This window comes from Hemicordylus capensis, chromosome 16, assembly GCF_027244095.1.
Source record: "Hemicordylus capensis ecotype Gifberg chromosome 16, rHemCap1.1.pri, whole genome shotgun sequence".
In the NCBI taxonomy this organism is placed as follows: domain Eukaryota; kingdom Metazoa; phylum Chordata; class Lepidosauria; order Squamata; family Cordylidae; genus Hemicordylus; species Hemicordylus capensis.
In genome coordinates this window covers 14,014,836-14,041,311 of record NC_069672.1, presented here as the reverse complement: position 1 = coordinate 14,041,311, position 26,476 = coordinate 14,014,836, and the positions used below count along the sequence as shown (strand labels likewise).

General features: G+C 46.3%; 1 protein-coding gene across 2 annotated transcripts in view; it reads right to left on the bottom strand.

Annotated features, from left to right (window-relative positions):
* PIK3CD (phosphatidylinositol-4,5-bisphosphate 3-kinase catalytic subunit delta) overlaps positions 1 to 25,266 on the bottom strand; it is a 32,634-nt gene extending 7,368 nt beyond the window's left edge. Inside the window, exons 1-16 of one of the 2 annotated variants that reach the window (XM_053281062.1) lie at positions 25,144 to 25,266; positions 19,940 to 20,103; positions 16,504 to 16,732; positions 14,630 to 14,859; positions 13,967 to 14,146; positions 13,166 to 13,315; positions 11,459 to 11,548; positions 9,991 to 10,212; positions 8,307 to 8,403; positions 6,365 to 6,495; positions 5,114 to 5,173; positions 4,534 to 4,701; positions 3,240 to 3,361; positions 2,534 to 2,677; positions 1,225 to 1,324; positions 585 to 763 (exon numbers count right to left, since the gene is read on the bottom strand). In XM_053281062.1, the coding sequence (XP_053137037.1) occupies positions 585 to 763; positions 1,225 to 1,324; positions 2,534 to 2,677; positions 3,240 to 3,361; positions 4,534 to 4,701; positions 5,114 to 5,173; positions 6,365 to 6,495; positions 8,307 to 8,403; positions 9,991 to 10,212; positions 11,459 to 11,548; positions 13,166 to 13,315; positions 13,967 to 14,146; positions 14,630 to 14,859; positions 16,504 to 16,732; positions 19,940 to 20,080 (2,243 nt within the window). In that variant the 5' untranslated portion in view covers positions 20,081 to 20,103; positions 25,144 to 25,266. Of the gene's footprint in view, positions 1 to 584; positions 764 to 1,224; positions 1,325 to 2,533; positions 2,678 to 3,239; positions 3,362 to 4,533; positions 4,702 to 5,113; positions 5,174 to 6,364; positions 6,496 to 8,306; positions 8,404 to 9,990; positions 10,213 to 11,458; positions 11,549 to 13,165; positions 13,316 to 13,966; positions 14,147 to 14,629; positions 14,860 to 16,503; positions 16,733 to 18,686; positions 18,695 to 19,939; positions 20,104 to 25,143 lie in introns of those variants that run through there. The other variant, XM_053281063.1, reaches the window with a different exon arrangement.
* Between the last annotated feature and the right edge of the window lie 1,210 nt (positions 25,267 to 26,476).

Below are 26,476 nucleotides of genomic sequence, written 5' to 3'. Positions count from 1 at the left end.
TCCAACAAAAGTTCCCAAAGCGGTTTACATAGAGAAATAATAAATAAATAAGATGGCTCCCTGTCTCCAAAAGGCTCACAATCTAAAAAAGAAACATAAGACAGACACCAGCAACAGTCACTGGAGGTCCTGTGCTGGGGGTGGAGAGGGCCAGTTCCTCTCCCCCTGCTCAATAAAGAGAATCAACACGTTAAAAAGGTGCCACTTTGCCCTGTGCAGGGGTTTGACCAGACACTCCAACGTGGTTCACCTAGCACAAGAAGAGGGTCCCAAGGTGTTCACAATCCAAAAGGAAATCCAAGGGCATCCCAAAAATAAACCAGCAACACTGGGAGAAACTCTGCTGGTTGGGACGGAAGTTTTCACCCTGGTAAATATAGAGAGAGTTCCCATTTTAAAAAGGTTCCTCCTTGCTCAGTTAGCAGGAATTAATGTTATTTCTGTGGTTGGACCAAAAAAAGGTTGTGGGGACCAGGGGGAAATGCCCATGAAAATAAAAAGCGGAACGCACAAACCGCTTCATTACACTGGATCATTCAGAGCGAGACTTCAGAGCGGGGATGCCAGGCCACCTAGATCCATACCTGACTCTGGCCAGAATTATGCCGGGGTTCAAAGGGGACTGGAGGTTGGAGAGTGCTTCCAGGTACGTCTCCTGCCGCATACAGGTGTGCATGAACTCCTTGGTTTGGGGCTTGGTGTTTTTCTGCGCGCTCGCTTTGATGATGTCGTTCAAGGCCTTCATCTTATTGAGGGCCTCGCCCTGGATCCAGAGGCAGAATTAAAAGGTAAAATCAGGCAGATAATAATAATAATAATAATAATATAATATAGCTTCTGCCCACATTTTTCACACACATGTATAAAATACACCCTACACCAAAAAAAGAGAGCCAAACTGACCTTCATGAATGTTTGTGAAAAAAATCCACAAGAAAGACCTCCATCTAATAATTATTTACACCAATTACATTCCCTTTTCTCAAATCCAAGTAAGCAATGAATATAGAGCCATCGCTTCATTTATTCCAGAACGTTTTAGTGACCACCCAATTTCCAAATCAACGGATTATTCTACAACTAATCCTCTCTCACTTGGACCCATTATATTAATATAATATATTTAATGGTAGCACAGAATCTTAACATTTCCTGCGCCCCACCCCAGCACCGGTAGTTTAGACTGGAAATGGCAAACGCCAAGCAAGGAATAGGCCACTGTACCTGCTTCATCAGAGCTTTCATGTGGTGGGTGCTCCCTCGGCAGTAGGCCTCCAGAATTAGGCCAAACCGTAAGGTCACAGAAGGGACGTGCATTTCTGATCTAAACAGGGCAGAATAAGGGGAAAGAAAGAAAGAGTAAAATTTTAATATCAAGACAGCTAACATCTTGTTCTTATTGTGCGGAACTCCCTGCCACAAGATGCAGCGATGGCCACAACGTGAGAAAGATTCAAAGAAGGAGCATACAACTAAATCAGGCCGCCGTGCTAAGGGGCAGACTGCCACGCAAAGGAGATTCCAGGGACAAGCCATCAGAGAGACCGACTGCCTTCACGCCCTGTTTGCAAGCCATCTGGCTGGCCACTTTTGGAAATTGCACAGAGGACTAGATGGACCTCCTAGGGATCCAGACCATCGTAGTTAGGCGTTCCCTTGCTAGCCCAAATTCAAACAAAACAGATAAAAACTGCTGATGGACCATCAAGTCTGCTGAACAAGCCAGGAAGAGCAATTGGAGAGAGGGTCAAAAGCTAGCTCCCTTTCAGTTTTCCATAGAACTGCAGCCCCAAAGCTGCCTGGACCACGGAAGTGTCCAACAGGATTGAACCTGTTTTGAAATCTGTCTTGATAAAACACATTTTTGAGGGAGGAGGGCTGGTCTGGTGGTAGTAAGCATGACTGGTCCCCATTGCTAAGCAGGGTCCGTCCTGGTTGCATATGAATGGGAGACTAGAAGCGTGAGCACTGTGAGATATTCCCCTTAGGGGCTGGGGCCGCTCTGGGAAGAGCAGAAGGTTCCAAGTTCCCTCCCTGGCAGCATCTCCAAGATAGGACAAGATTTATTTTTTTAATAGGACAAGTTTTTTTTATTGAACCAACAAACTACCAAAGGATACAGTACGTTGCCAAAGCACAATTATATACAAAGTAGTTGTTTGTACATCATATATCTACAAAGATTTACACCCAAGGATTTGGAGACCCACAGGGTTATAAAGTATATGCAGGCAGTACTGTAACTTGGGAATGGGGGATTACAAGGCACATCAGATAGGGCTGAGAGAGACTCCTGCTTGCAACCTTGGAGAAGCCGCTGCCAGTCTGGGTAGACAATACTGAGCTAGGTGGACCAAGGGTCTGACTCAGTATATGGCAGCTTCCTGTGTTATCATTATTCGATTTCTATACTGCCCTTCCAAAAATGGCTCAGGGAGGTTTACACAGAGAAATAATAAATAAATAAGAAGATGGATATGTTCCTAACATATCTTCTTGCCCGCCCACCCTGTGTTCCAAAGCACCCCTTTACCTGAGATGCCAGAACAGGAAGTGTCCTATTTTGCGATTGGATAAGGCTCTGTCCAGCAGGAACTTGGCCAATTCGCCATCTAAATACGATTCATACTTGAGCACTTGAACCAGCTGCAAAAGATACTGGAACAATTCGTCATCCCTGGAGAAGTAAAAGGAAGGGAGTTATGTTCTGCCCCAGCTAGAGGGGGTACCAATGAGCCGTGTGGGGCTGCTCTGACCCACCAACGCTTACTCCCATTAAAAAGAGAGAGACGAAAAAGACGGGAGTTTCCCTTTCCGTTTGGGGGCTAAACCCCAGGAACACCCTTTTATTGACTCTTACATTTCTATCCCGCTCTTCCTCCAAGGAACTGAGAGTGGTGTACGTGGTGATGTTTATCCTCACAACACCCTTGTGAGGTAGGTTAGGCTGGGAGATACGTGACTGGTTCAGAGTCGCCCAGTGAGACGCATGGCTGAATGGGGATTTGAACTCGGGTCTTCCTGGTCCCAGTCCAACACTCTCACCACTACACCATTTATATAGTGCCCTCTATGTGCCTTCACAGAGTAAAAGTCAAGGCAAGAGTTCCCTGCCCGAAGGAATTTAAGAAGTCTAAATCTGGACAGTTATTTCACTCGATCATCTCACCTCTGCCCTTTCTGGGGAACCTCACCCCTCCACACCTCCATCTCTTCTCCACCGTTTGCATATTACTCACGTCAGCTTTTTCAACGAGTTGACCGTGAAGGAGCAGACGTAGCGGTCAGGGAAGCTGAAATCTAGCAGCTCCAGGGCATTGAGAACTGGCAGCTCTGGCCAGGACTGTAGTAAATGGATCATCTGTAGGGGAAAGAAAAGGATCATGTCCAATCATTCTCATCGTTCCCTTTTAATGGCTGCTGCTTCTGGACATGGAAGTGGTGAGACAGAGGCGTCACTTCCTAGGATGCAACACACATCCTCCTTTTGTCTCATGGTTGCCTCAGGTCCAACAGGTCATACAGGTTTTGGAAACAAAACCTGCTGGACCAGTTTGACCCGAGACAAACGTGGGGTAAATGTACACCCCACAAGCAACAATCCTCTTTCAAACTGCCTTCAGCTCTCTGCAAAATCAGACATCTACAGCCTCAGCCTGTGGCCATCAGCACATCTCGTGGCAGCGAGTTCCAACGTCTTGGCTAAAGAATCTCAGGCATTTCTGAATGCTCGTCATTGGCATTAGGAAGTGACATCCCTTCCTCCTAAATATGGCAGCCACACCGGTATACTCTGCAGTTCTGTGCATAAGCAGAGGAATGGGGTTATAGCTCAGAGGCAGAGCATCTCCTTTGCATGCAGAAGGTCCCAGATTCAATCTATGGGATGTATAGATAGGGCTGGGGAGGGCTTGGAGAGCCTGGCTTGGAGAGCTGCTGCCAGTCAGTGTAAACAGTACTGAGCTAGTTGGACCAATGGTCTGACTCCGTATAAGGCAGCTTCCTATGTTCCTAAAGTTTTATTAATGTATGTTGCATCTTTCCACAAAGTATTTAAAACACACAGAGGTCATTCACACAATCAAAAAGTGTGTTTTACCTGGGCTTGAGAGCTGTGTGTGCACCCAATTTTTGGTTGTGTGGAAGCAAGGTAAGAGGAAAACCTAGGTAGAAGTGGTTGTGTGGAAGCAAGCTAGGAGGGAGGAAGCTACCCAGGTTTTCCTTTTACCTTGCTTCCACACAACCAAAAATTGGGAGCACACACAGCTCCCAAACCCAGGTAGAACACAATTTTTGATTGCGTGAATGACCTCACAGAGTCATTCAGTTCTAACCAAAACAGGTCTGAGGAGAGATGGGGAAGGCATCCGACTGCCCAGAGTATATTTTTAAATGTTGTTCCCTGCTTCAACACTGGTGTTGCTGTGCTGACATTTAAAAACAAAACGCCAAGTTTCTAGACCTTATGGATTCAAATGCTGGCTTGATGCCTGTGGGCATGGTCCAAAGGTCTGCCTCCTGGATTCCCCTCACCTGAGCAACATCTTCATGTTTATTCCACTTGGTTACAAGCAGGAGCTTCGCCAGGGCTCTTGGGTATTGGTCCTGGATCTGATGTCTCATCTTCCACACCAGGTCCTTCTCGTGCTCGTAGAGTTCAGTGTGGGATCTGCGTTCCAGGATCTCCTTCAGCTGTTGCTTCTACAGAATGAGTTGCACACAAGAGTATATTTTAAAAGTTGACTCATATATTAGCAGAATGCCTGTAATTTTTAGACTGTGTCACCCTGCACACTGAAGTGTGTTGCCCCCAAATGCTTTGCTTTGCCCCACAGGGAGAAAGACGACCACCCAGATAGACAGGATGGCCCCACAGCACACCACTGAGGTGTGGTGGGGGCTATACCCGTCCTCTGCCCCCAGAGTCCCTGTTCCAGCCACTGAGAATCAAGCCAGCTCCTATCTGCACAGATCCATCCACCTCTTAATCTCCGCAGCCCAAGCCCAGATTCTGTTTCTTGGTCACACAAAAGTGTGACAGAATGTTGGAAACTAGTTGGGGTGGATGGAAGGGGTGGTCCCAAAGGGTTGAATGATATGCTCCGCCACTTACCTCCTCTGGGTCCTCTACCACACAGTGGGGATTTTGCCCATTCTTGCCCTGCTCCAAGATCTGAAATGCAAAAAGAACCCAAGTGTTAAGATGGTAGAACCACGTATGCAAGACCTGCTATGAAAGTTCTTTAATCCAGGAGTTCTGAACCTTGAGTCCCCAGATGGACTACAACTCCCACTGAATTGGACATTTTCCATTATTGCTTCATCATATCCTTGACAAATTGCAGGACGGGACAGGAAGAGATGAACAGAAGATGCCCTGCATTTAACAAACTCTGAACTAGCTGCATTCCAAAGAGTAACTCTTTGCAATTATAATGCTGGAGATCTTTTTCAAATATATTGACCACCACCAAACTAGGACTTTTAAGAAGCTATTGCTAAAAGACCTCCAGTTTGAATCCTACCACACAAGCTATCCTTTCACTACAATTGTAAAATATGCTAGTTTGTTAACACTGGCAGTTATCAAGAGCTGCTTACACGGTTTGCGAACACTCAAACTTGGTTCGCAAGGCACCACATGGCTGGGTGGTATCCACATTTTTCATAGCTGGAGCTCCGTATTCTCATATGCACCATCTGGCGCTCCTTAGAGAAAGTGGCCCAACTGAGCAATCTTTCCAAGAGGGAGCAATTTATCTATACAATTATCCAGATAAATACAATAACGGATATTATTTTTTGTTATGGCAAGAGGCCTTGTCTGTCTGGGACTAGGTGGAGTCCCTAAGAAAAAGTCCTTTAAATGCCGCTGCTTTGTCTTTAATAGGGCTAAAGATAAAGCAGCTTAAATGGCCTAACCCTAACCCTAAATGGCCTAACCCTAACCCTAACCGGTTCAAAAGTTCGACTGTTCGAAAATTCAGTAGTATGAAAGTTCAACAGTTCGAAGGCTCACTACTTCGAAGGTTCAAAAGTTCAAAGGTTCAAAGTTCGATAGTTTGAAAGTTCTAAGGTTCAAATGTTCAAAAGATCTATAGTTTGAAAGTTCAATAGTTCAAAAGTAAGATGGTTTGAAGGTTCAATGGTTCGAAGGTTCAATGGTTTGAAGGTTCAATGGTTCGAAGGTTCAATGGTTCGAAGGTTCAATGGTGCAAAAGTATGAAAGATCAATAGTTTGAAGCTTTGAAGTTTCGAAAGTTCTGCATTTCAAAGGCTCGAAAGTTCAGTAGTGTGAGACAAAGCAGCTTTAATGCCGCTGCTTTGTCTTTAATGCCGCTGAACCATCGAACCACCTTCTTACCTGTTCAAAGGATGGGTAGTAAACTGGGTACAACGAAATCTCAGGGAAATGGATGACTAGGGCTGCAGCACTTTCTGTATTGGGGTTGGTCTGGACGGTGCCCATGGGGTTTAACAGCTCTCCTTTATCATCTGGAAAACAAAGATTGATTGGTCAGCCTCTATCTATGAGCACCTAGAGACCAGAGGCCACAGTTCTGTAGCACCTACAAAGGGTCCAACTTGAACATGAATTAAAATGCTCCTAGTGGTTTTTAATACCCCTAGAGGTGGGAAAGAGGTGATATTTTATTTATTAATTATTGTATTTACTTATTAAATTTATATACCGCCTAATATAGAAATCCCTAGGTGGTGTACAGAATTAAAACATAAAATATAAAATATTTAGAATTCATTTTAAAAAACATTAAAAATCATAATAAATAAAACACATCAAAATTTAAAAAATTCGGTTTCAGTTAAAAGCCAGGGAAAATAGGTACATCTTCAGGGTCTTCCTAAAAACAGACACAGAAGGGGATGCTCTTATTTCAGCAGGGAACACGATCCAAAACCCTGGGGCAGCCACAGAGAAGGCCCTGTCCTGAGTTGCCACCAAACGAGTTGGCGGAAACCATAACCGGACCTCTCCAGATGATCTTAATAGGCGACAGGGTTCACGACAGAGAAGGTGCTCTCTTAAACACCCTGGACCGAAGCCGTTAAAGGTGATAACCAGTACTTTGTGTTTCATTCGGAACATATCAGCAGCCGGTGCAGTTTTCTTAGAATCGGTGCAAACAATAGCATTTGCAAGACTTGAAAAATTGTGCTTTGATCGTCCTGATTGTCGGGCCTCCAGTGGTCAGCTTTACAGTGGCATTTTAAAAGCATCTACAAGTCTTAAAAAACACACACAATACTATAAAGTTTTTATGAATGATGTCAGAGGAATGAAAATGAAAATTGGCAGTACTCTCCTCCAAAGAGTACGCCACAGAGACAGCACCGCCATTTGCGCAGTTACCCTACCCTTCCCTCTGTGCAGGAATGACTTTGTGGGGTAAGGATTTCATAAGGATTAACCCCTGCTAACTGAGCAAAGAGACATATTTTAAAGTGGCGATTCTCTTATATTTAGCAGGGGGAGAGCAACTGGCCCTATCCATCCCTAGCACAGCATCCCTCCAGTGGCGGTTGCTGGTGTCTACCTTATGTTTCTTTTTAGATTGTGAGCCCTTTGGGGACAGGGGGCCATCTTATTGATATATCTGGTGGTGTCTACCTGTTCTGAGATAAAGGTGCTTTAAAGGAAAAGATGCATCCTTTAAATATGAATACAATGAATATAGAAATTTCCTCTCCTTTTAAACATTTTGTGTCATTTCTTAGGGGCGTGTGCTAGCCATGTGATGACAAGTCGTGAAAAACCTGTGTCTTTTTTCAAATCAGCATTGAAAAAAAGAGCCATTTGTTAGGGCATCTAAATGCAGCTTCCGTATTTAGCAGCAGCGGGGAAATGCTTGACTAACAAGCAGAAGGTTGCCGGTTCGAATCCCCGCTGGGATGTTTCCCAGACTATGGGAAACACCTATATCGGGCAGCAGCGATACGGGAAGATGCTGAAAGGCAGCATAATCTCATACAGCGTAGGAGGCGGCAATGGTAAACCCCTCCTGTATTCCACCGAAAGAAAACAGCAAGGCTCTGTGGGCACCAGGAGTCGAAATCGACTTGACGGCACACTTTACCTTACTGTATACCTCCAATGTAAAGGTTAAGCAGCAGAGCACGGCCATCTCTTTGAAGCCACTTTTGTGAACTTTTAAAATTGTCCTTATTTTGTAATGTGCTGTTGATCGCAACAAAAAAATAATAATTTAAAACCCCAACACTGCTTCTGTTGGGCCTTGCCTTCCCCCCCAGAGGCAAGCAATAAGACAGGCAGACTTTTATCCCACCTGGAAAGGACGACCACATAGGCAAGCAACACTCCCCAGTTTTCAGCTGGTCTTGATAGTCAAAGAGCATAACGTTCACCCAGGCGATTGGGCAGTCCTGCAGAGAGGGAAATGAAGGCAAAAGGCAACACACATTCAGACCCATTGCAGCGACAGTGTGGCTGAAATAGGCACACATACACATCCCATCTGTTACTGCAAAGTACATGCCATTAAGAGAAAGAGCTAAATATGCTGTGAAGCTGCCTTCCGCTGAGTCAGACCCTTGGTCTGTCTCGCTCAGAATTGCCTACACTGACTGGCAGCAGCGTTCAGAATTTCAGAGTGGGATTGTTCCCAGCCCTAGCAGAAGACAGAACCTGGGACCATGAATAGCAGGTTCTCTATCTTATATGTACAAAAGAAAGGTGGGGGGAGCAGAGGATGAGAAAAAGTGATTTTCCACCCCCTACTGAGTTTATGGTGGAAGCAAGATGAAACCGAACAACTCCCTGATTTGTATCTCACTTCCTTTGCCATATACCTCTAACTAGTTCAGATTCTCGGAGGCGATTATTCAGCTGGAGGAACCAGTAAGAAAGAAGAGCGCATGGTGTCAACAGTGCTGAAAGATCCACCCCAGCCACAAACATCATTGGTTGTTTCCTTTCACAACAGCTGTTTGCCGCACACGTCCAAGCGGGCGATGGGGGGAGATTACTTCATCGGCCTGCTTGCCGTTTCCCAACATTTTTTAAGCTCCCTTGAAACATGATCGGAAATGACCCCCACTAGAAATATAGTGTGGACATCTGGCCGCCGACCAAGCATAAATACGATGAGATATTTGATGAGTAGGGCCAAGAAGCAGATGACTCAGCAAACTGAGCGGAAGGAGCGAGAATAGCTGCTGCATGATTCAGCAAACCGGGCAACAGGAAGGCTATCAGCCCAGCGTCCCAAGTTCTGTAAATGTTATTTCCCTTCCCCCAGTTTTTGTCTTCTTTGGGAGTTAGTGACTTAGCAGGACACACAAATCTCACCCCACTGCCTTCTGGACAGGGAGGATTTTCCAGAGAACTTTGTAGCAACCCCTTCAGAATTTATTTATTTATTTTTTTACACAAGGAGCTTCAACAGTTCTGAGAAATGACAAAGAGACCTGTGGCATCTGTAAGACTGAATCATTTATAATAAAAGCACAGGCACCTGTAGGCAAGAGCCTACTTCATCAGACATACGGAGTGCACCTTTATTTGTTTTTAAGGTGGGGAATCGTAACTTGGAAAGCACAGGAAGCAGCTTATACGGAGTCAGACCATTAATAAGTTCATTGTGCTCAGTTCTGCCGACACTGACTGGCAGCAGCTCTCCAAGGATTCAGGCAGGAATCAGTCCCACCTGGAGATGCCAGAGATTGCTCCTGGGCCTTCTGCATGCAAAGCAGAAGCTGTGCCACAGAGCTATAGACCCATCCCTCAAGGGAAATACCTCACCACACTCACATGTAGTCCCCCATCCAAATGCAAACCAAGTCAGACCTTTCTTAGCAAAAGGTCCATTCATGCTTGCTACTGCAGATGTTAGAAGTTAAAACAAAACCGGTTTCAATGTCAAACACACCATCCTCAGTTGCTGACATGAACCAAATATCCAGCAGTTCTCAAACAGGTTGCTAGAACACAGAGAAGGCAGGAAGACTTACAGCTTTCTTAGATTTCTTTTTGGTGGATCTGGCTTTCTTGGCCCTCTCAACAACTGAGTAGAGGGCAAGGCAGAGCCGCGCCATACGGGGCACATCGCAGACGTTGATCTCGAACTCGAGTCTCTGCCCCCACATGGGCTCCGAGCACACGTTGACTTCAGTGCTAGACACCATTTTGCAAAGCATTTCATGGCCATGGTATAGTCCTGCCTGGACCACCAGCTGAAAAGGAAGCAAAGCCACAGAGGTGAGCAAGACATCCAACTCTACATCAGGAGGGCTGCACCACTGGGAGGAACATATATTTAAAACCAGTTAACATGTACGTTTACAAAAATGTAATGTTCTGCAGAATGGTACAAAATTGCAAAGTGCACTCCAACAGACCAAAAATAATATATATATATATTTTTTTTTAAGATACAGCTTGGGAATCCCATTCCTCCTTTTAATCACATCCGTGAGCTCCTTGCAAGTTTTAAAAAAACAGCATTTTGGAAAGAAAAGCTCTTCCAAAAATGGCGAGTGGTTTGGAAATCAAGTCCTAAGAGGTAGCTATGCTGGTCTATGACCATAATAAAGATTGATTTGATTGATTGATTGATTGATTGAAGTCTTAAGAGGGACGGTTGAGGGAACTGTGTAGGTTTAGCCTGGAGAAGTGAAGATTAAGGGCGGATATGATAGCCACCTTCAAATATCAGAAGGCCCTTCACATAGAAGACTGAGCAGATATGCTCTCCTTTGCTCATGAGGGCAGGACTAGAATCAAGGGTTGACATTACAAGGGCTAGAGGCATTCGAAGGAATCGCCTGACCATAAGAGTTGTTCAACAGTGGAACAGTCTGCCTCATGACATGCACTGACGGGAGGTCTTCGAACAGAAGCTGGGCAGCCATCTGTTCGGCAGGTTGACGATTTCTGCACCGAGAAGGAGGCTGACTAGAAGACCAAGGTCCCTTTCAACTCCAACATCTTGCCCGTTTATTTCACATTTCTATCCCAACTCTTCCTCCAAGGAGCTGTGCAGACTGGCCCAGCGCCACCCGGTGAGTTTCGTGGCTGAAGGGGGATTCTCCTCTGCCCTAGTCCAGCACTCTAACCACGACACCTCGCTGGCTCCGGGTCTGGCTGCTATCGGTCCATCGAGTGCCACCTCCCAACTTTGGAGGAGCACATTTAATGCAGATGAACATTCACAGCCACAGGCACCCAGAACCTGTCTTTGGCATTTCCTCTCCCTCTTCCTGTAGCTGAATGAAAACGTTTTGTGGAGGCGGAAGGTGGCCCAGAGTCGGGGTGGGGAAACAATCACACGGCTACTGCTGGCTTTTTGATCACCGCTCTAGTTTTTTCGAAAAAGAAAAAGAAGAAAAAAACACCCAGAGGAAACCCAACACAACACAACGCCGGCACAGGAAGGCGGAAAAAGCCACAGAGAGTCTCGCCGAGAAAGAAAGCGCTTACCTTCATCCTCTCGTCGGCATTTACTTTGCTGCCTTGAACCAAGTCGATGTAATAGGGTTGCTCGAGTGACCACAGAGACACAGATGTTGGCTAGCCCAGGGGAGAAAGAACACACACAAAAGGCGAGTTTAGTGGCCATCCACAAGGGCGACATGAAATGTTGGCATGGAAGGCGAAGGAAGAGCCCACATTCATTTCAATGGAGCCGTGCTGCCCACGCAAACATCTGCCCATCCATGCGCCTGAGCAAGGACAAGTAAAACGTCCCCCCCAATCTCACCAGGTATGTGCACAAATAAAAGAGAGTTTATTCCAAAACATCAACAAACTCTTCAGTCCTAAACCTGTTAAAGCCACTTACGGATTAAAGGGAAGATTGCTGGGCTTGTGGAAGCAAGAAGCATGAACTGTCCCCTTTGCTAAGCCGGGTCTGCCCTGGTTTGCATTTGGATGGGAGGCTACATGTGTGAGCACTGTAAGATATTCCCTTTGGGGATGGGGCCCCGTATCTCAGTGGAAGAGCATCTGCATCCTTCCATGCAGTTCACTCCCTGGGAGCATCTCCAAGTAGGGTTGGGAGAGACTCCTGCCTGGAACCTTGGAAAGCCACTGCCGGTCAGTGTAGAGCATCTAGATGGACCAGTGGTCTGACTCAGTAGAAGGCAGCTTCCTATGTTCCTAGATGAATAAGCCCTGCTAACTGGGCCAAGAGGCACCTTGCAAAGTTGTGGACCTGCTACATTTAGCGGGGGAGAGCAACTGTCTCTATCCAGCCCAGTGGTTCTTTGCTCGGTCTCCCTTGTGTTTCTTTTTTTGAATGTGAGCCTCTTGGGGCAGGGAACCATTTCCTTATTTCTTTGGCTATGTAAACTGCTTTGAAGATTTTGGGGGTTAGAAAGCAGTATATACATATTTTTAATACTACCAGTACTAATAATAGTTTCATCAGTAAAATGCTCTAAAACCGAGAACTCTCCAGCATAAACCAATGCTGAAATATTAACCTTAAAAGGCTGGGCAAATCACATTTATTAATTGCATTTATATCCTGCCCTTCCTCTGAGGCTCAGAGCAGGATAGGTCTCTTTCCCCATTCTATCCTTATCCGTGAGGTAGCTTAAGCTGGGAGAAGCAGACCAAAATTGTAACAGCACGAAGTCCCCTGTTCCAAATTTTAATCTAGTTCCGCCCATTCCTAGTCGAACACACTAACCCTGACACCAAAATTTAAGTTGCACGATACTCCAGAGCTGTATCAAATTCTTCTATGGCCAAATTCTCTTATGGTGCCAACACTGACACCCCATAATATGCAGCACTACTTGTGCAACAGAGATCTATCCCTGTATGTTAGCGTTTTAAGAGCAACGGGCTTACACTCATCCCACACAAAGCCCCTGAGGGGTATTCGCCAATCACCCCAGAGCAGTTCCATTAACACTACGCTCCATTAATCACAGAAGGACTTGCTTCTGAGTCAAAATCCACAGGATTAGGCAGCTGTGAGAGCTTTCTATGAATACAGTCTCCAAAGTCAGGGGGGGAAAGGCACAAAAGCATATCACCTGCAAAAATACCTTGTGGACTAGAAACTTAAATTATTTAATTTCAGCAAGAGGGAAGAAGTGGTGGGGTGGGGGAACCACCCTCGTTTGTTTATTTGGGACGGGGATTGATGTAGGGTGATGCCAGAATCATGCTCTTTACCTTTTTCTTAGGGACTGGAGGAGGTTTGCTGGCCGCTTTTGGCGGCTGAGTAATCCCATTGGTTTGTTCTTCCCGCATAGCCAGGATGGAAGATGAGTGGACCATGGTGAGGTGGGGCACCCGGCCGTGATGCAGACAGTCCTGGATGTACTGTGGGGATGGACAAGAAGATCAATGTACAGGCAGGCAGCAAGGCAAAACCTTTAGGTAAAACGATGAGCAAGACAGTCAGCTGAGGAACCAGGAGCAGTGATGAAGTGCGGCCAGGAGGTGGGGCCTAGGATTGTTTTTCTTTTAATATTCAAGTTTCTAGCCCCTGTGGAGAAAGGCCTGAACACATGGGGGCAATTGCCAAGAAATGGCTCAGAAATAGATGGGCCTTGATTGTGGCTTCCAACAGAAGTGCTGAGATGATGATGATGATGATCAGAGAGAGGAGAGCTGGTCTGGTGGTAGCAAGCATAACTTGTCCCCTTGGCTAAGCAGGGTCTGCCCTGGTTGCATATGAATGGGAGACTTCATGTATGAGCACTGTAAGATATATTCCCCTCAGGGGATGGAGCCGCTCTGGGAAGAGCAGAAGGTTCCAAGTCCCCTCCCTGGCAGCATCTCCAAGAGAGGGCTGAGAGAGATTCCTGCCTGCAACCTTGGAGAAGCCGCTGCCAGTCTGTGTAGACAATACTGAGCTAGATGGACCAAGGGACTGACTCAGTATATGGCAGCTTCCTATGTTCCTATGTAAGAAGTCTTTGGCGATCACAGAACAATGACCTGCATTTTCGGAACGAGAGAGGCCCATACCTGGAACTGGTAAAACGGATAGTTGCCATAGAGATATTCACATTTCCCGTTGACCTGTAGGGTGTATTCCTCCGGACTGCTCACTCGTTGGCGTCGGAAGACAGTGGCTTGCTTCTTAACGGCGTAACTCATTAGCGTAAGAGGACATTCTTTCGGAGCAATTTGAAAGGTGAAGCTTTCCTGTCGGTCCAAGAGCATAAATACCACAAGCGTTCGTTCCTTTGGTAAACAAGACTGCCTGCCAATTATCTTATTTTATTTGGGTTTGTTTAGTCCTCTTCACAAAGACAACCACAGGGCTCTGTGGGTGCCAGGAGTCGACACCAGCCCAACTTTACTCTGTCCTTTACTCTGTCCCGCCTGAGCTGGCAAATCGGTGATAGCATGTGGCCACTGCAGACCCAACGGTCAGGACAATCGAAGCATGAGAACACGCTGAAAGCTGGAAATTTGCAATGCTATCGCCTCTTTTCCATCTCTAGGAGAGTCAAAATTCGAATAAGCACTTGTGCCCCCAGATAGCATTGAACACCCTGTACTATTTCTTTAAATTAATAAGTTTTCATCACATATCCCCCATTGCAGAAAAAGCATACACACACACACACCCCACACACCCTGTGTAGTTTAACTCACTGAGGCTCAAAAGACTCTTGGACTTACCCCTCCGGCCTCAAATTTCACATTGACGAAAAGGTTCTTGTTGGGTATGTGAAGGGAACTCCTCCCCAGCCCGTGGGCCATGGGTTCGAGTTGCACGGGGAAACTATACTCCATCCACGCTTTCCAGTTCAGCTGCCGCTGCTTGGCTTCCCTCTCTTCGCAGAACTGCTGCATTTTGGCTCGGAAGCCATCCACTTCCGAGTCACCCAGGGAGTCGAACTCGTGCAGACCTGAACAGAGGCAAGAGTTCATTTTAAAGCAACGGTGGGATCGGGTGGGAGTTGCATTGTCACAGTCATTGTGCTGCAATGTTAGGGAGCCCCGGCTGCCTCCCCGCTCCCGCAAGGCTGGCCCACTAGTAGGTGTTCGCCTAGGGCGCCGGTTCTTGCGGGGAGCCTAAACAGTGTCAGAATATAGCACTATCAATTAGTCTCTCTCTCTCCCTTTTGTACGGCACCCCCAAAGTACTGTGCAGTGGTGTAAGATTCCTGCCCTCTGCTCCCCAAAATGCACCCCAAAATGCACAGTCTTCTTTGCTCCTTGTAGCCCAGCCCCCCTCCACAAAAAAAAAAAAGGTAGTGTTGCTCATGAAGACAAATTGCCTGCCTCAGCATTCATTTCCAACCAGATATGCTCTCAGACTGGATTTCTAAATTAACAGCAGCCTCTTTTCATCTCTGAAGTGTTCGGGTTTTGCTCTTGTAATAGACTGGGGCAACAGACTACCTGGGCCAAGAGGCACCTTTCAAAGCGGAGATTCTCTTCATATTTAGCAGCAGGAGAGCGACTGGCCCTGTCCGACCCCAGCACAGCATCCCTCCAGTGGCTGTTGCTGGCACCTACCCTACAGGTGGCACCTACCCTACCCTACAAACCAATGGATCCTAGAACAAATCAATCCAGAATTTTCACTCGAGGCACAAATGACCAGGCTCTAACTATCATACTTTGGACACATTCTGCGAAGAACCAGCTCCCTTGAGAAGTCCATAATGCTGGGGAAAGTTGAAGGGAAGAGAAGAAGAGGATGACCAGCAGCAAGGTGGATGGACTCCATTACGGCAGCCATGAATGCACCACTGAGAGACCTTCAAGGCCAAGTTGAAGACAGATCACCCTGGAGAGAATCTACCTATGTGGTCGCTAAGAGTCGACACCAACCTGATGGCATTTAATCAATCAATCAATCAATCAATCAATCAAAACCACAATCAGATTTACAGTTTTTAAGATTTCAAATTAAAAGATATTTAAAAAGCTAAAAACTAAGAATTCTAAAAAACAAAGAACCTGCCTGCTACAAGCAACGGGTGAAACATTAAAAAGCCTCTTTTAAAAGATGTGTTTTTAGTTGTTGTTTTTAAAAACACCAAGGGAGGGAGCATGGTGAAGCTCTTCAGGGAGGGCATTCCAAAGCTGAGGGGCCACAACCGAAAAGGCCCCGTCTCTCATTGGCGACAGCCAGAGCTTTGTTAGCGGTGGGGCCATGAGCAGGGCCCGAGGTGATGAGCAGAGGGCCCTGGCAAATTCATGTGGGTGAATGCGGTCCGACAGGTACCCCGGCCCCAAGCCATGTAGAGCTTTAAAGGTCAAGACCAGCACCTGGAATCTAGCCCGGAAACGAAACAGTAACCAATGAAGCTGCCGCAGGATGTGTGTGGCGCTCACGAAACGCCCACAAGCATCTTTGCAACAGCATCCTGGACCAGCTGAGGCTCCCGAACCGTCCGAAGCCAGGGCTCTGCACTTCTTGACTGGGAAGTGAGGGGCAAAGCCAAACTGCGCCTAGGACCGGCCCTGCCCACCCACTTTCCAAGCGGATGTTTCCAGTCCCGCGTCTCACAGGTGGTGGCCCCACCAGAGTGCAACCTCACCTTTGCCAATGAGGAGGCTGATCTGAGAGTTGATCAGCTTCTTCACCCGGTCGCCCTCCCGGGCCACGAGTCGCAAGACCGGCAGGAAAGGCTGGATGTCACAGAGGCGCCTCTGTTCGTCCTCCAGTTCCTGCCGCTCAGCCGTCTGGTTGATGCACGTGAAGACGTAGGCGTCCGGGTCGCTGAGCATGTGGAAGAGTGGCTCATATTGGGCATGATCCCAGACCACCTGGGGAAACAACAACCGCCGAGTGGTCAGTCACAGTTCCATCACAGACCCAAGTCAAAGAGAAGGACTGTAGCTCAGACTTGTAGAGCATCTGGTTCACATATTGAAGAAGGTCCCAAGTTCAACTCTCCAAGTAGGGCTGGGCAAGAAAGATCCCTGACTGGGGAGCTGTTGCCAGTCAGAGTAGATAATGCTAAGCTAGATGGATCAAGAGTCTGACTCTGTATGGCAGCTTCCTATGTAAACTCTGTGCTGGTTTTTTGACCGATACAGTCCTAGGATCCACATGCATTAGAGTCAGTCTCTGTCTCTGTCTCTCTCACACACACAACACAATCTCTCTCAACTCTCCCACAATCTTCTATTGCCAGACCAAACTTATTTGTTTGAGCAAAAGAAACCTCTACTTCTAGAAGCAGGGTCTTCTCAGCTGTAACTCCAAGGTTTGAAAATGTTCTCCCACTGGAATAAATAGAATTATGTCTTTTTGCCGTCATTCTTGAAAGGGCTGCAAAACCTTCTCTGTCTGTTGCCATTAAATTTATATATAAACTGGTACCCCAACTTTCCTTATCACATGGAGAGGCCCAAGGCGGATCACAATTTATTTTTGAATCTAAAAACCAACAGGAAAGGGGGAAAAACCCAAACCCAACAGTGGTAACACATACAGGAAATAACCAGAAACTTGGAGAGAGAGAGAGAAATATAAGACAGCTAAACACAGATTTCCTCCTAGAGAAGTTGCTTTGACATTCTGTCATTGTGAGAATTACAGACACATACATACAGCATAAATAAGGCATTTGAGGGGGTTTATCACTTAAAAATGTTAACACCATCCAAGAAGTTACAAAAGATAAAACAGAGTTTGCAGTTTGACTGGAGGTTTGCCTGGCTTTTTGCCGTTTGTATTTTGCCGTCTGCTTTGGACAAGAAAAGAGAGCATCAGCCTTTTAAATAAACAAACTGGGAAAAGAAAAGTGATCGCGGTCAAACAAAAGGTGATCTGGGTAAAACATAAAGGTAAAGTGTGCCGTCAAGTCGATTTCGACTCCTGGCGCCCACAGAACCCTGTGGTAGAATACAGGAGGGGTTTACCATTGCCTCCTCCAGCGCAATATGAGATGATGCCTTTCAGCATCTTCCTCTATCGCTGCTGCCACAGTAGCAGTGGGGATTCGAACCAGCAACCTTCTGCTTGTTAGTCAAGCATTTCTCTGCTGCGCCACTTAAGGTGGTCATTAAAAAAATCTGCAAAACTGCGAGATCAAATCACTGCACCAAATCACTTGGTCACATCTGCCTCGCCCACAACCTGACCTAATAGGGGCTGTGAACAAATTTAAATAATAATAATAATTTTTAAAAAACCCTTAGTGATTGCCACGGCATAACTGTTTATTCCTGTATGTGCTGAATCCCACACTCCTTTTGTTTTTACATTGTGGGGGGCTCTCTGACCTCCAGCTGTATGTAGAAAGACAATGTCCTAAATAACCTGCGTTCTTGAGGACACAAATCAGAGACAACCACAAGTCACCTTAAATCAGGGATTCCCACTCTGTTGTTGCTTTGAACAGGGTGCCACTGTGGGATGATGAAACTCCTGCCTTAAAATTATGCAGCATTCCAAAATTCACTGGGATTACAGTTGTTTTAACCTAGAATTTCTTGACATGATGGGCTATCCCCACAGCTTTTTGGATTTGCCCAACCAATTAACGCCAAGGGCACGTTAGTGGTTATATGCCTAAGTAGCCTGTGTGGATTGCGAGTTCGAATCAGTCAGCTACAAAGAGCAACACTAAAGAGAGACATGACAGAGGTTTATAAAATTATGCATGGTGCGGAGAGAGAGGGTCGATTCTTGGGCCTCTCCCACAACGGTAGAGCCCGGGGTCATCCCATGAAACCGACAGCCAGAAAGTTTTGGACCGACAAAAGGACGTACTTTTTTCACACCGCTCATAATTAATCTGTGGAATTCTCTGCCAAGGGATATGGTGATGGCCACCGGCTTGGACGGTTTTAAAAGGGCTGTCCCTAAAGGGCTCACAATCTAAAAAAGAAACAAAAGACAGTCACCAGCAACAGCCACTGGAGGGTTGCTGTGCTGGGGCTGGAGAAGGCCAGTTGCTCTCCCCTGCTCAATAAAAGCGAATCACCACTTTTAAAAGGTGTCTCTGCTCAGTTAGCAGGGAGTTACTATTGGTCCTGATGGCTATAGGCTACCTCCATGTTCAGAGAAAGGATGCCGTCAAATACCAGTTGCAGGGGAGCAACGGCAGGAGAGAGGGCATGCCTTCATATTCTGGTTGCATGGCTTTTCGAGGGTGGAAGCAATGGGAAACTGGGTGTTCGGATGAGGCAGGCCTTGGGCCTTATCCAGCAAGGCTCTCCTTATGTAAGTTAGAGTTCATTCTAGGAGCAGATTCTATAAAAACAGAGAAACAAAACTTCGGCCCACTAATTATATGAGTTTCACCAGTTCGGTTTTAGTGCGCGTAAAAAGAATAGTGCTGAACCCAAAACCATACTTGGTGTTTTCAAATGAGTCATAATGAGCATCATTCTGGAAGAGACGTTTCCTGCTGTACAAAAGAGAATGCCTCTTCTCTGATGGTGCCTAGCACCTGCAGTTTGTTTTTAAGCACTTGTATTCAAAATGAAACTCTTGGGGAGGTGGGGGGGGGAGTCTGCTACCCAACTCAATTAATCAGGCACATTATTCATCAATCAGAAAACCGTTTAATTCTTAATCTATCACTAACTTTATTAGACATTGCCTTCCTAAACCTAATTCCGATGCGTCGCGGTAGTGGGCACCATGCTGGAAGAGGTATTCCCTCCTGCACAAAAGAGAATGTCTCTTCTATGGTACCTCGCACCTGCAGTTTAAGTACTCTTACTAAAAATGAAACTCTAAACAAAAATTTATTTTAGAAGCCCGCTAACCCAGGGGTCCTCTACAGTAATCCCTACAGAGAACCCCTACAGTAATCCATTTATTTACTGTAGCATAACCTTTCTCAGATGCAGTCTCATAATAATAAAAATAAATAAACAGATGCCCTTGCAGGTGAAAAATGTGTTAGCCTTCAAGGTGCCGGAGGACTCTTGGTTATTTTGGACGGACCCCTAAGAGGTGTGAGAGAGGCATCCAGTCCTTTGCAGCGAAAGGAACCATCAGAATTTGGAAAATACCTGTTTGATGGTGCCGAGACTAGCACTGCAGGAAAGAGTTAGGGTCAAGTAGATCCCAGTGGGTAAGAGGATGTCCACTTGAATGTTCCGGTTTGCTTCTTTGGACCAAAATTCCGGTGGGCAATAAATACTAGGGGGCATTCTGGTTGCTTCTCAGCTACAACCTGCCCCGAAAGAGAAAAGGAAACAACATTTACATCCTGGTAAAGATCAGGTTAAAAAGAAGCGTACATTTTCTGTTTGTCTGCAGTAAACATGCCACACCACTGCAGAGTTTAACCAGCAGGCAGAGAATCCAGCATTTCCCCCCTCACTTTGTTTATTTTAAGAGGCAAGCCTCTAGTCCCTTTTACAAAAGGACCATAAAGACCAGCAACTTTAAAAAATAAACTAAAACTGAAGAGCTAATGATGCCAGGTTGTGTGTCTGATGATACCATGTGTGCAGTTGCTAAAAATGTCACCAGGATTGTGGCAGTTCCAAGGCAACCACTCAGACCCAGACTTTCTTTCGGGGCCTGGAAGCAGCAGGCAAGTTACTTGCTGTTGTTACTTGCTTAACAACCACTAGAGTCAAACCTGTACCTCCACCTTTCCCAGAACGTTCCACAGGTGAAAACCACCGGTCTCTATTCTGGAAACCAGTAGCCGAGGTGTGTGTGGATTATTCCACTGCAGCCTTCCAGAGCTGCCCTTGAAAAACTAAACGTGCCAACAGAACTCATGTGCTTTTAACCACTGCAACATGACAGGCAGAAATCCAGCAGGGGAAGTATGTGCATCTCCACACCAAGAACGGCTGAACTTGGTGACTTTCTTCTGTCTCATAAGGCACCTAAACAAGGGCACAAGATGGAACTTTCCAGAAAACACACACACATACACACACACACAGACACACAGAGCAGCTTCAAGTTCCTACAGCTCACAGGGCCTGAGAGGGGGCCATTTTTGACAGTCTTGGTGTCTCTTATCTGCCAAGAGGGTGACATTTCCCTATCCGCAGCCACCCAGTGGAGGCAAAGATTCCCAGAAACGCGAGCCGCATTTTTATCTGTCAAGGCTGCCGCGCGGTATCTCTTTGGCTCCAGATGCAGAGACCACAAACCACACACTTGACTTCCGAGGAGGACAGCAAGGAAACGCAGGGTGGGAAGCAAGGTGCAGCAGAGGAACTTCTCTCAAGAGGCTGCTCGGGCACCCGCCCTGCTGCCCGCAAGCCAACACAAAACGGACCCGTTTCCAGGGCATGCTTCGTGCCGGAGAGCAATCTATAACCGTTACTTGGAGCCACAGCTGTGGGTCCTCACACGTCCCGGCTGAGGGTGGTGCCCTAAGGAGAGCTGGTCTGGTGGTAGCGAGCATGGTTTGTCCCCTTTGCTAAGCAAGGCTCACCTTGCTTTGCATTTGGATGGGCGAATGGTGAGCACTGTAAGATATTCTTTCTAGGGGACGGGGCTTGAGCTCAGTGGGCGAGCAGAAGGTGCCAGGTCAGGCTGGGGGAGAGACTCCTGCCTGAAACCTTGGAAAAGCCGCTGCCAGTCAGTGTAGACAATACTGAGCTAGATGGACCAAGGGTCTGACTCAGTAGAAGGCAGCTTCCTGTGTTCCTATGTCCCATCTACTGGAGAGCTTCCACGATCCGAGGAGAGGGAAATTGGCAACGCTTGACCCTTTTTGGCAGAAATGGGTACCATTTCTGAAAGCAACGTCAGAGAAGCATTTTACGATGTTTCTGAAAGCAATGTCAGATAGGTCTTTTAGCATGTTTTTTTGTCCTGCTATTCCTCCAAAGAGCGCAGAGCCACGATTCTGCTCCCTGCATTTTATGCACAACAAGCCAGAGAGGCAGTTCAGGCCGAGCAATTATCCCAAGGCCATTCAGTGAGCTTCATAGCAGAGAGGGATTCGAATACAGAGCCTTCTAGTTCTATCTGGCACTCGAACAGTCCAACCACGACACCACTGAGCTCTCCACTGGCTAGCCCTCCTCCTCATCCAATATCGATTGCAAGGATCTCTTAAAGGATAGCGTCTGAAGGCCAAACGGTGATACGAGACAGGAGATGGTTGAAAAAGATCTGCTGTGGTTTTGTCAAAGATTAATAGCCACTCAATTGGTACCTCTGTGTTCTCCCCTGTGGAGGCAATTAGCCACTTCAGGAGGGCCATTTTAATCAGGAAACCCACACGGGCAGAAAAGGTTCCCCCTGTCCCGTGCAGTCGTCCCGATCCAAGCACCTTTCCCTGCTAGTAATGTTTCTAAAAAACCATGCAAGATCAAAGGTAACATCCTTAGGTTCTTGGTTAAGTTGTCATGAAACAGGTTTGCTTGCTGGCCTCCTTTTGAGCTACACAAAATAAAGCAGATGAATCGCCACACTGCTTTTTGTGGGCCGTATCGGGACAACTTGCATCTTTCTTTCCCCCTTGCTGGGTGTTATACATCTGAAGACACTATCCTTAGAACAACTCCCACTGCGATTTTCAGATTGGCTTGGTTGCACTGTGCCTGATAAAAACTGCACAACACAGTTCCTAACAGATTTGGTCATGCACTTGTTTACACATCTGATCAAGAATTTCTGGGAGTCCCCCCAATTTAGGGGGCTTTGTTGCTTTCAGGGGCCCACTTGAGACCAGCAAAGGATCCAGCATGCCAGTAGCACCTTAGGAGATCAAAGGCTGAGAGAACCATTTTCCGTTTTCATGCCTAACCTCTGCAAAGGGTCTTTCTCACCCTCCCAAAGCCTAGATCGGGTACTGTGCCCAGCACCAATACTGTGCCATACCGATTTTGCACCCAGAATCCTAGATCCAAAGCCGAGATCTAGTAATGTGCTCAGCACCAATATCATCCCGATTTTGAACCCCCCAAAATACATTATTTTTGCATCAATGGGGTTACTTTGATTTCTGATAGTCAAGGGGCGGAGCTATATGTATGTAAGAAACTTTGGCTCTCACGATCACTCCTGAGATTTCACCTCAGGCTTTATCAAAACCGGTACACCCTTAAGGGCTAGAAGCTTAATTTTGTTTTACCACCAAAAAGACAACAAGCCGTGCCTTTGAGCAAAACATCCAAAGCATTGGGGTAATAAAAGGTGCCAGTGATGCGTTGGCAGCGGGACACAGATATTCAGTAGCCCTTTAGATGAACACAAACTAACATGGTATGGGGTAACTCAGAATACAGAAGAGGTCTATCCAAATGGTGTCCTCCTTCCTGGACAGAATCTATAGCCACCAATAATCCATCCTGACCCAAGGAAGAACACCCATTCAAGACAGTTGCTTGAAAACTGCGATTCACACCCCAGCAAGAAAAGACAAATCCCCCCCCACACACATTTTGTGGGGTGGGTGGCAACAGACATTGTGCTAGCAACACAGGTAGTTTCCCCCATCTACCTGGGCTATTTCCCTGCATTTCCCCCCTCCAAGTTGTGTGCTTAACCGCTCCACTGTTTGAGCGTACAACTCCTTAAAACAAACAAACAGAAATACTTGCTTTTTTAATGTAAATATTTTTTAGATAAAAATTTTATTTTAAACAAACAAACAAAAATACTTGCTTTTTAAATATAAATATTTTTAAGATAAAAATTTGGACGTTTACACTATGGATGATGTATGTTATATTGATTATCTGATCCCCATGGAATTATCGATATGACATAGTTAATCTATGGAATTCTCTGCCACCAGATGTGGTGACAGCCACCAGCCTGGATGGAGTTAAAAGGGGCTTAGACAAATTTACTGAGGGCAGGTCTATCAAGGGCTACTAGTCTGGTGTCTATGGGCCACCTCCAGTCTCAGAGGCATGATGCCTCTCGATACCAGTTGCAGGGGAGCAACAGCAGGTGTGCATGCTCTCAGCTCTTGCCTGTGGGCTTCTCGGAGGGTGCTGGACTAGATGGGCTTCCTTGGGCCTGATCCAGCTGATCTGTTCTTATGGGTGGGAAATAAAGAAGCATTTGCAAAGGTACAGCCCTTTCAAGGGCTATTTTCGGAGCACGCAGGATAACAGGAAGTGAACGATTTATTCCAGTGAACGATAGCAAAGCAGCAAAAGATATGAATGTGCAAATTTATGCATAATTCAGAGATGGAGGGGAGAAGCTCTTTACATTAACTCAAGGCTGCCCACACACTTCTCAAACCTTTCTGTGTGGCACAATCAGGACTAGCATCTTATCTACGGGTGTCTTTTAAAAAACAAATAATGCTAGGGTTTCTGGGATCCTGAATTTGGTGTCAGAATGAGAAAGATGGACAGGCAACATGTGCCTCTTAAGATCACATATAATGTTTCATTTCTTGTACACCTTGTGCACAGGACTTGGGGTGGGTTGCACTTCAAAGCAAAAACAATATCTGTTTGGTTGTTTTTTAAAATTAGATACACATCGTAGGCAAAATCTCTTATACTTTGTGGTGGGGCGGGGCGGGGGGGCGACTAGAGGAGAAAGTAGCAATTGGAAGGCCTCATACTGGAGATTACACAGATAGGAGCTGTCCAGGAGCTGTGCAGTCAACCTCTCTACAGTGCTTGAGCACACAACTCCTTAAAAAACAGACTCCCTCCACAACAAGCAAGGCTATTCCCGGGCAAACCCCTCCTCCCCCGACATGAAGACCTGGGTACCTCCCCCAAATTGCACACCCCACAATTCAGACACACACCCCACACACAGTGGACCAAACGATGCAGTGCAGAGAGGCACAAATTTAGTCTCTGAGAGGCAGTATAAGAAAACTTCACAAGGACCGCAACACAAACCGCCCCCGCCCTGGCCTCAAACCCCACATGCCCAGATCTGGAGTTGGAGCACCTTGGGCAGAGGTGACGGCACTCTGAACACGCTCAGAGGCACTGTGCTTTGACTGCAGTGTTCCTTCTGCCACCCAACCGACGCACTCGCCCGGATTCAGGGCATCCGCTTCTCATTTCCCTCTTGCAATTCAGCGCTGAGTTCCAAAGGCTGAAGCGAGGGCCTGAAAATAGCATCTTCCCACCCACCCCCACCCCCAAAGAGAACAGAAGAGTGGAAAAAGCATAGTGCCCTCTGGAAATCTAGCAAGGAGGGAGACAGAGACAGAAAGGCAATGAGTTAACTCAGGGATGCTTGCAAGCATGCAGACCTCTCTTTCCGGTGGCCAGTCTCCCTAGCGCCCCCCCAGCCCACCCCCACTGACCTGAGGATGACATCCATGCTCCCCCAAGCCTGGAAACTACCGATCTGCTAGCGGCACCTGCTGCGAAACCCTGTGGGGGAGAAAAAGAAGACTGAATGGCTGGGGGAGGCCGGGCTAAGAAATCAGCTCCACCTTTTCTTCAAGCAAGGGCTTGGCTCTGCAAGGGACCGTTTGCAAAGTGTCTGAGGCAGGAAGAAGCGTTTGGCGTGCACACTCAGACACCCGTTAGACCATGCCTCCCCGGGCAGAAGCTTGCGGCCTGTGTTTTGTGGATGATTTAAAAGCTGGGGGCTGTTTTGGGTGCCTGTCCTGCTTTCCTAAGCAAGGGTTCAAGAATGCACTGACTTGTCCACTGTTGTCTGGTTGCTGTTTGTTATTACAGACAAGTTCAGAAGCTTTTCAGAATGAGACTTTTTAAAACAAAAATTAGAAAAGGTCCAAGGGTCCAGAGGATGCACATGCAAGTCCCTTTTCCAGATGAGTATTGTCCAGGCTGAAAAGCACAAGTCACCAAACGTCAGCAGAAGCATCAACAACGCATAAAGAACTACGCCACGGACTGAAGCTATTCCTGGAGGTTTTGAGAAGTTTTATCGCAATATACAGATATTTTTAATATGATGTTTTAACTTGTACAACACCTGGAGATTTCCATATCAGGAGGTACAGAATTAAGAGAAAGAAAGAGAGAGAGGAATACAACAAATATTTATATTTTTCACTTTTCAACAAAAGTTTCCAAAGCAGGTTAGAGAGATAGATAGATAGATGGATGGATGGATGGATGGATGGATAGATAGATAGATAAATAAAGGAAAATAAAATGACCCCCTGTCCCCAAAGGGCTCACAATCTAAAAAATAAACATAAGAAGGACACCAGCAACAGCCACTGGAGGGATGCTGTGCTGGGGATGGAGGGGACCAGTTGCTGAATTTTATTGTCAATGTTGTTGCTGTTATTATAGATACCGTCGCAGAATATAGGCTGTTCCCAGTAAAGTTGCTTTTTGTAATTGGCTGGTGGTGATTTCTGTGGCCCCTATGGTGTTGAGGTGCTCTTCAAGTTGTTTTGGAATTATTAATTTATTATTATTATTATTATTATTATTATTATTATTATTAGCCACTCAGGGCTCCTTGGAGGAAGAGTAAACTATCAAAGTAAAAATAAATAAAATGTCTGTGTCACTTTTGCCACTAAAAATGCACACATGGTACGTTTAAATCAATTTGCATCCTACCCAAACTGCAACACCCAGTGGTCTTTTTCAGATACTGAAAGAAAGGTATAATGTTTAATACAACTACATGTACTTTTTCATTCTTAGATG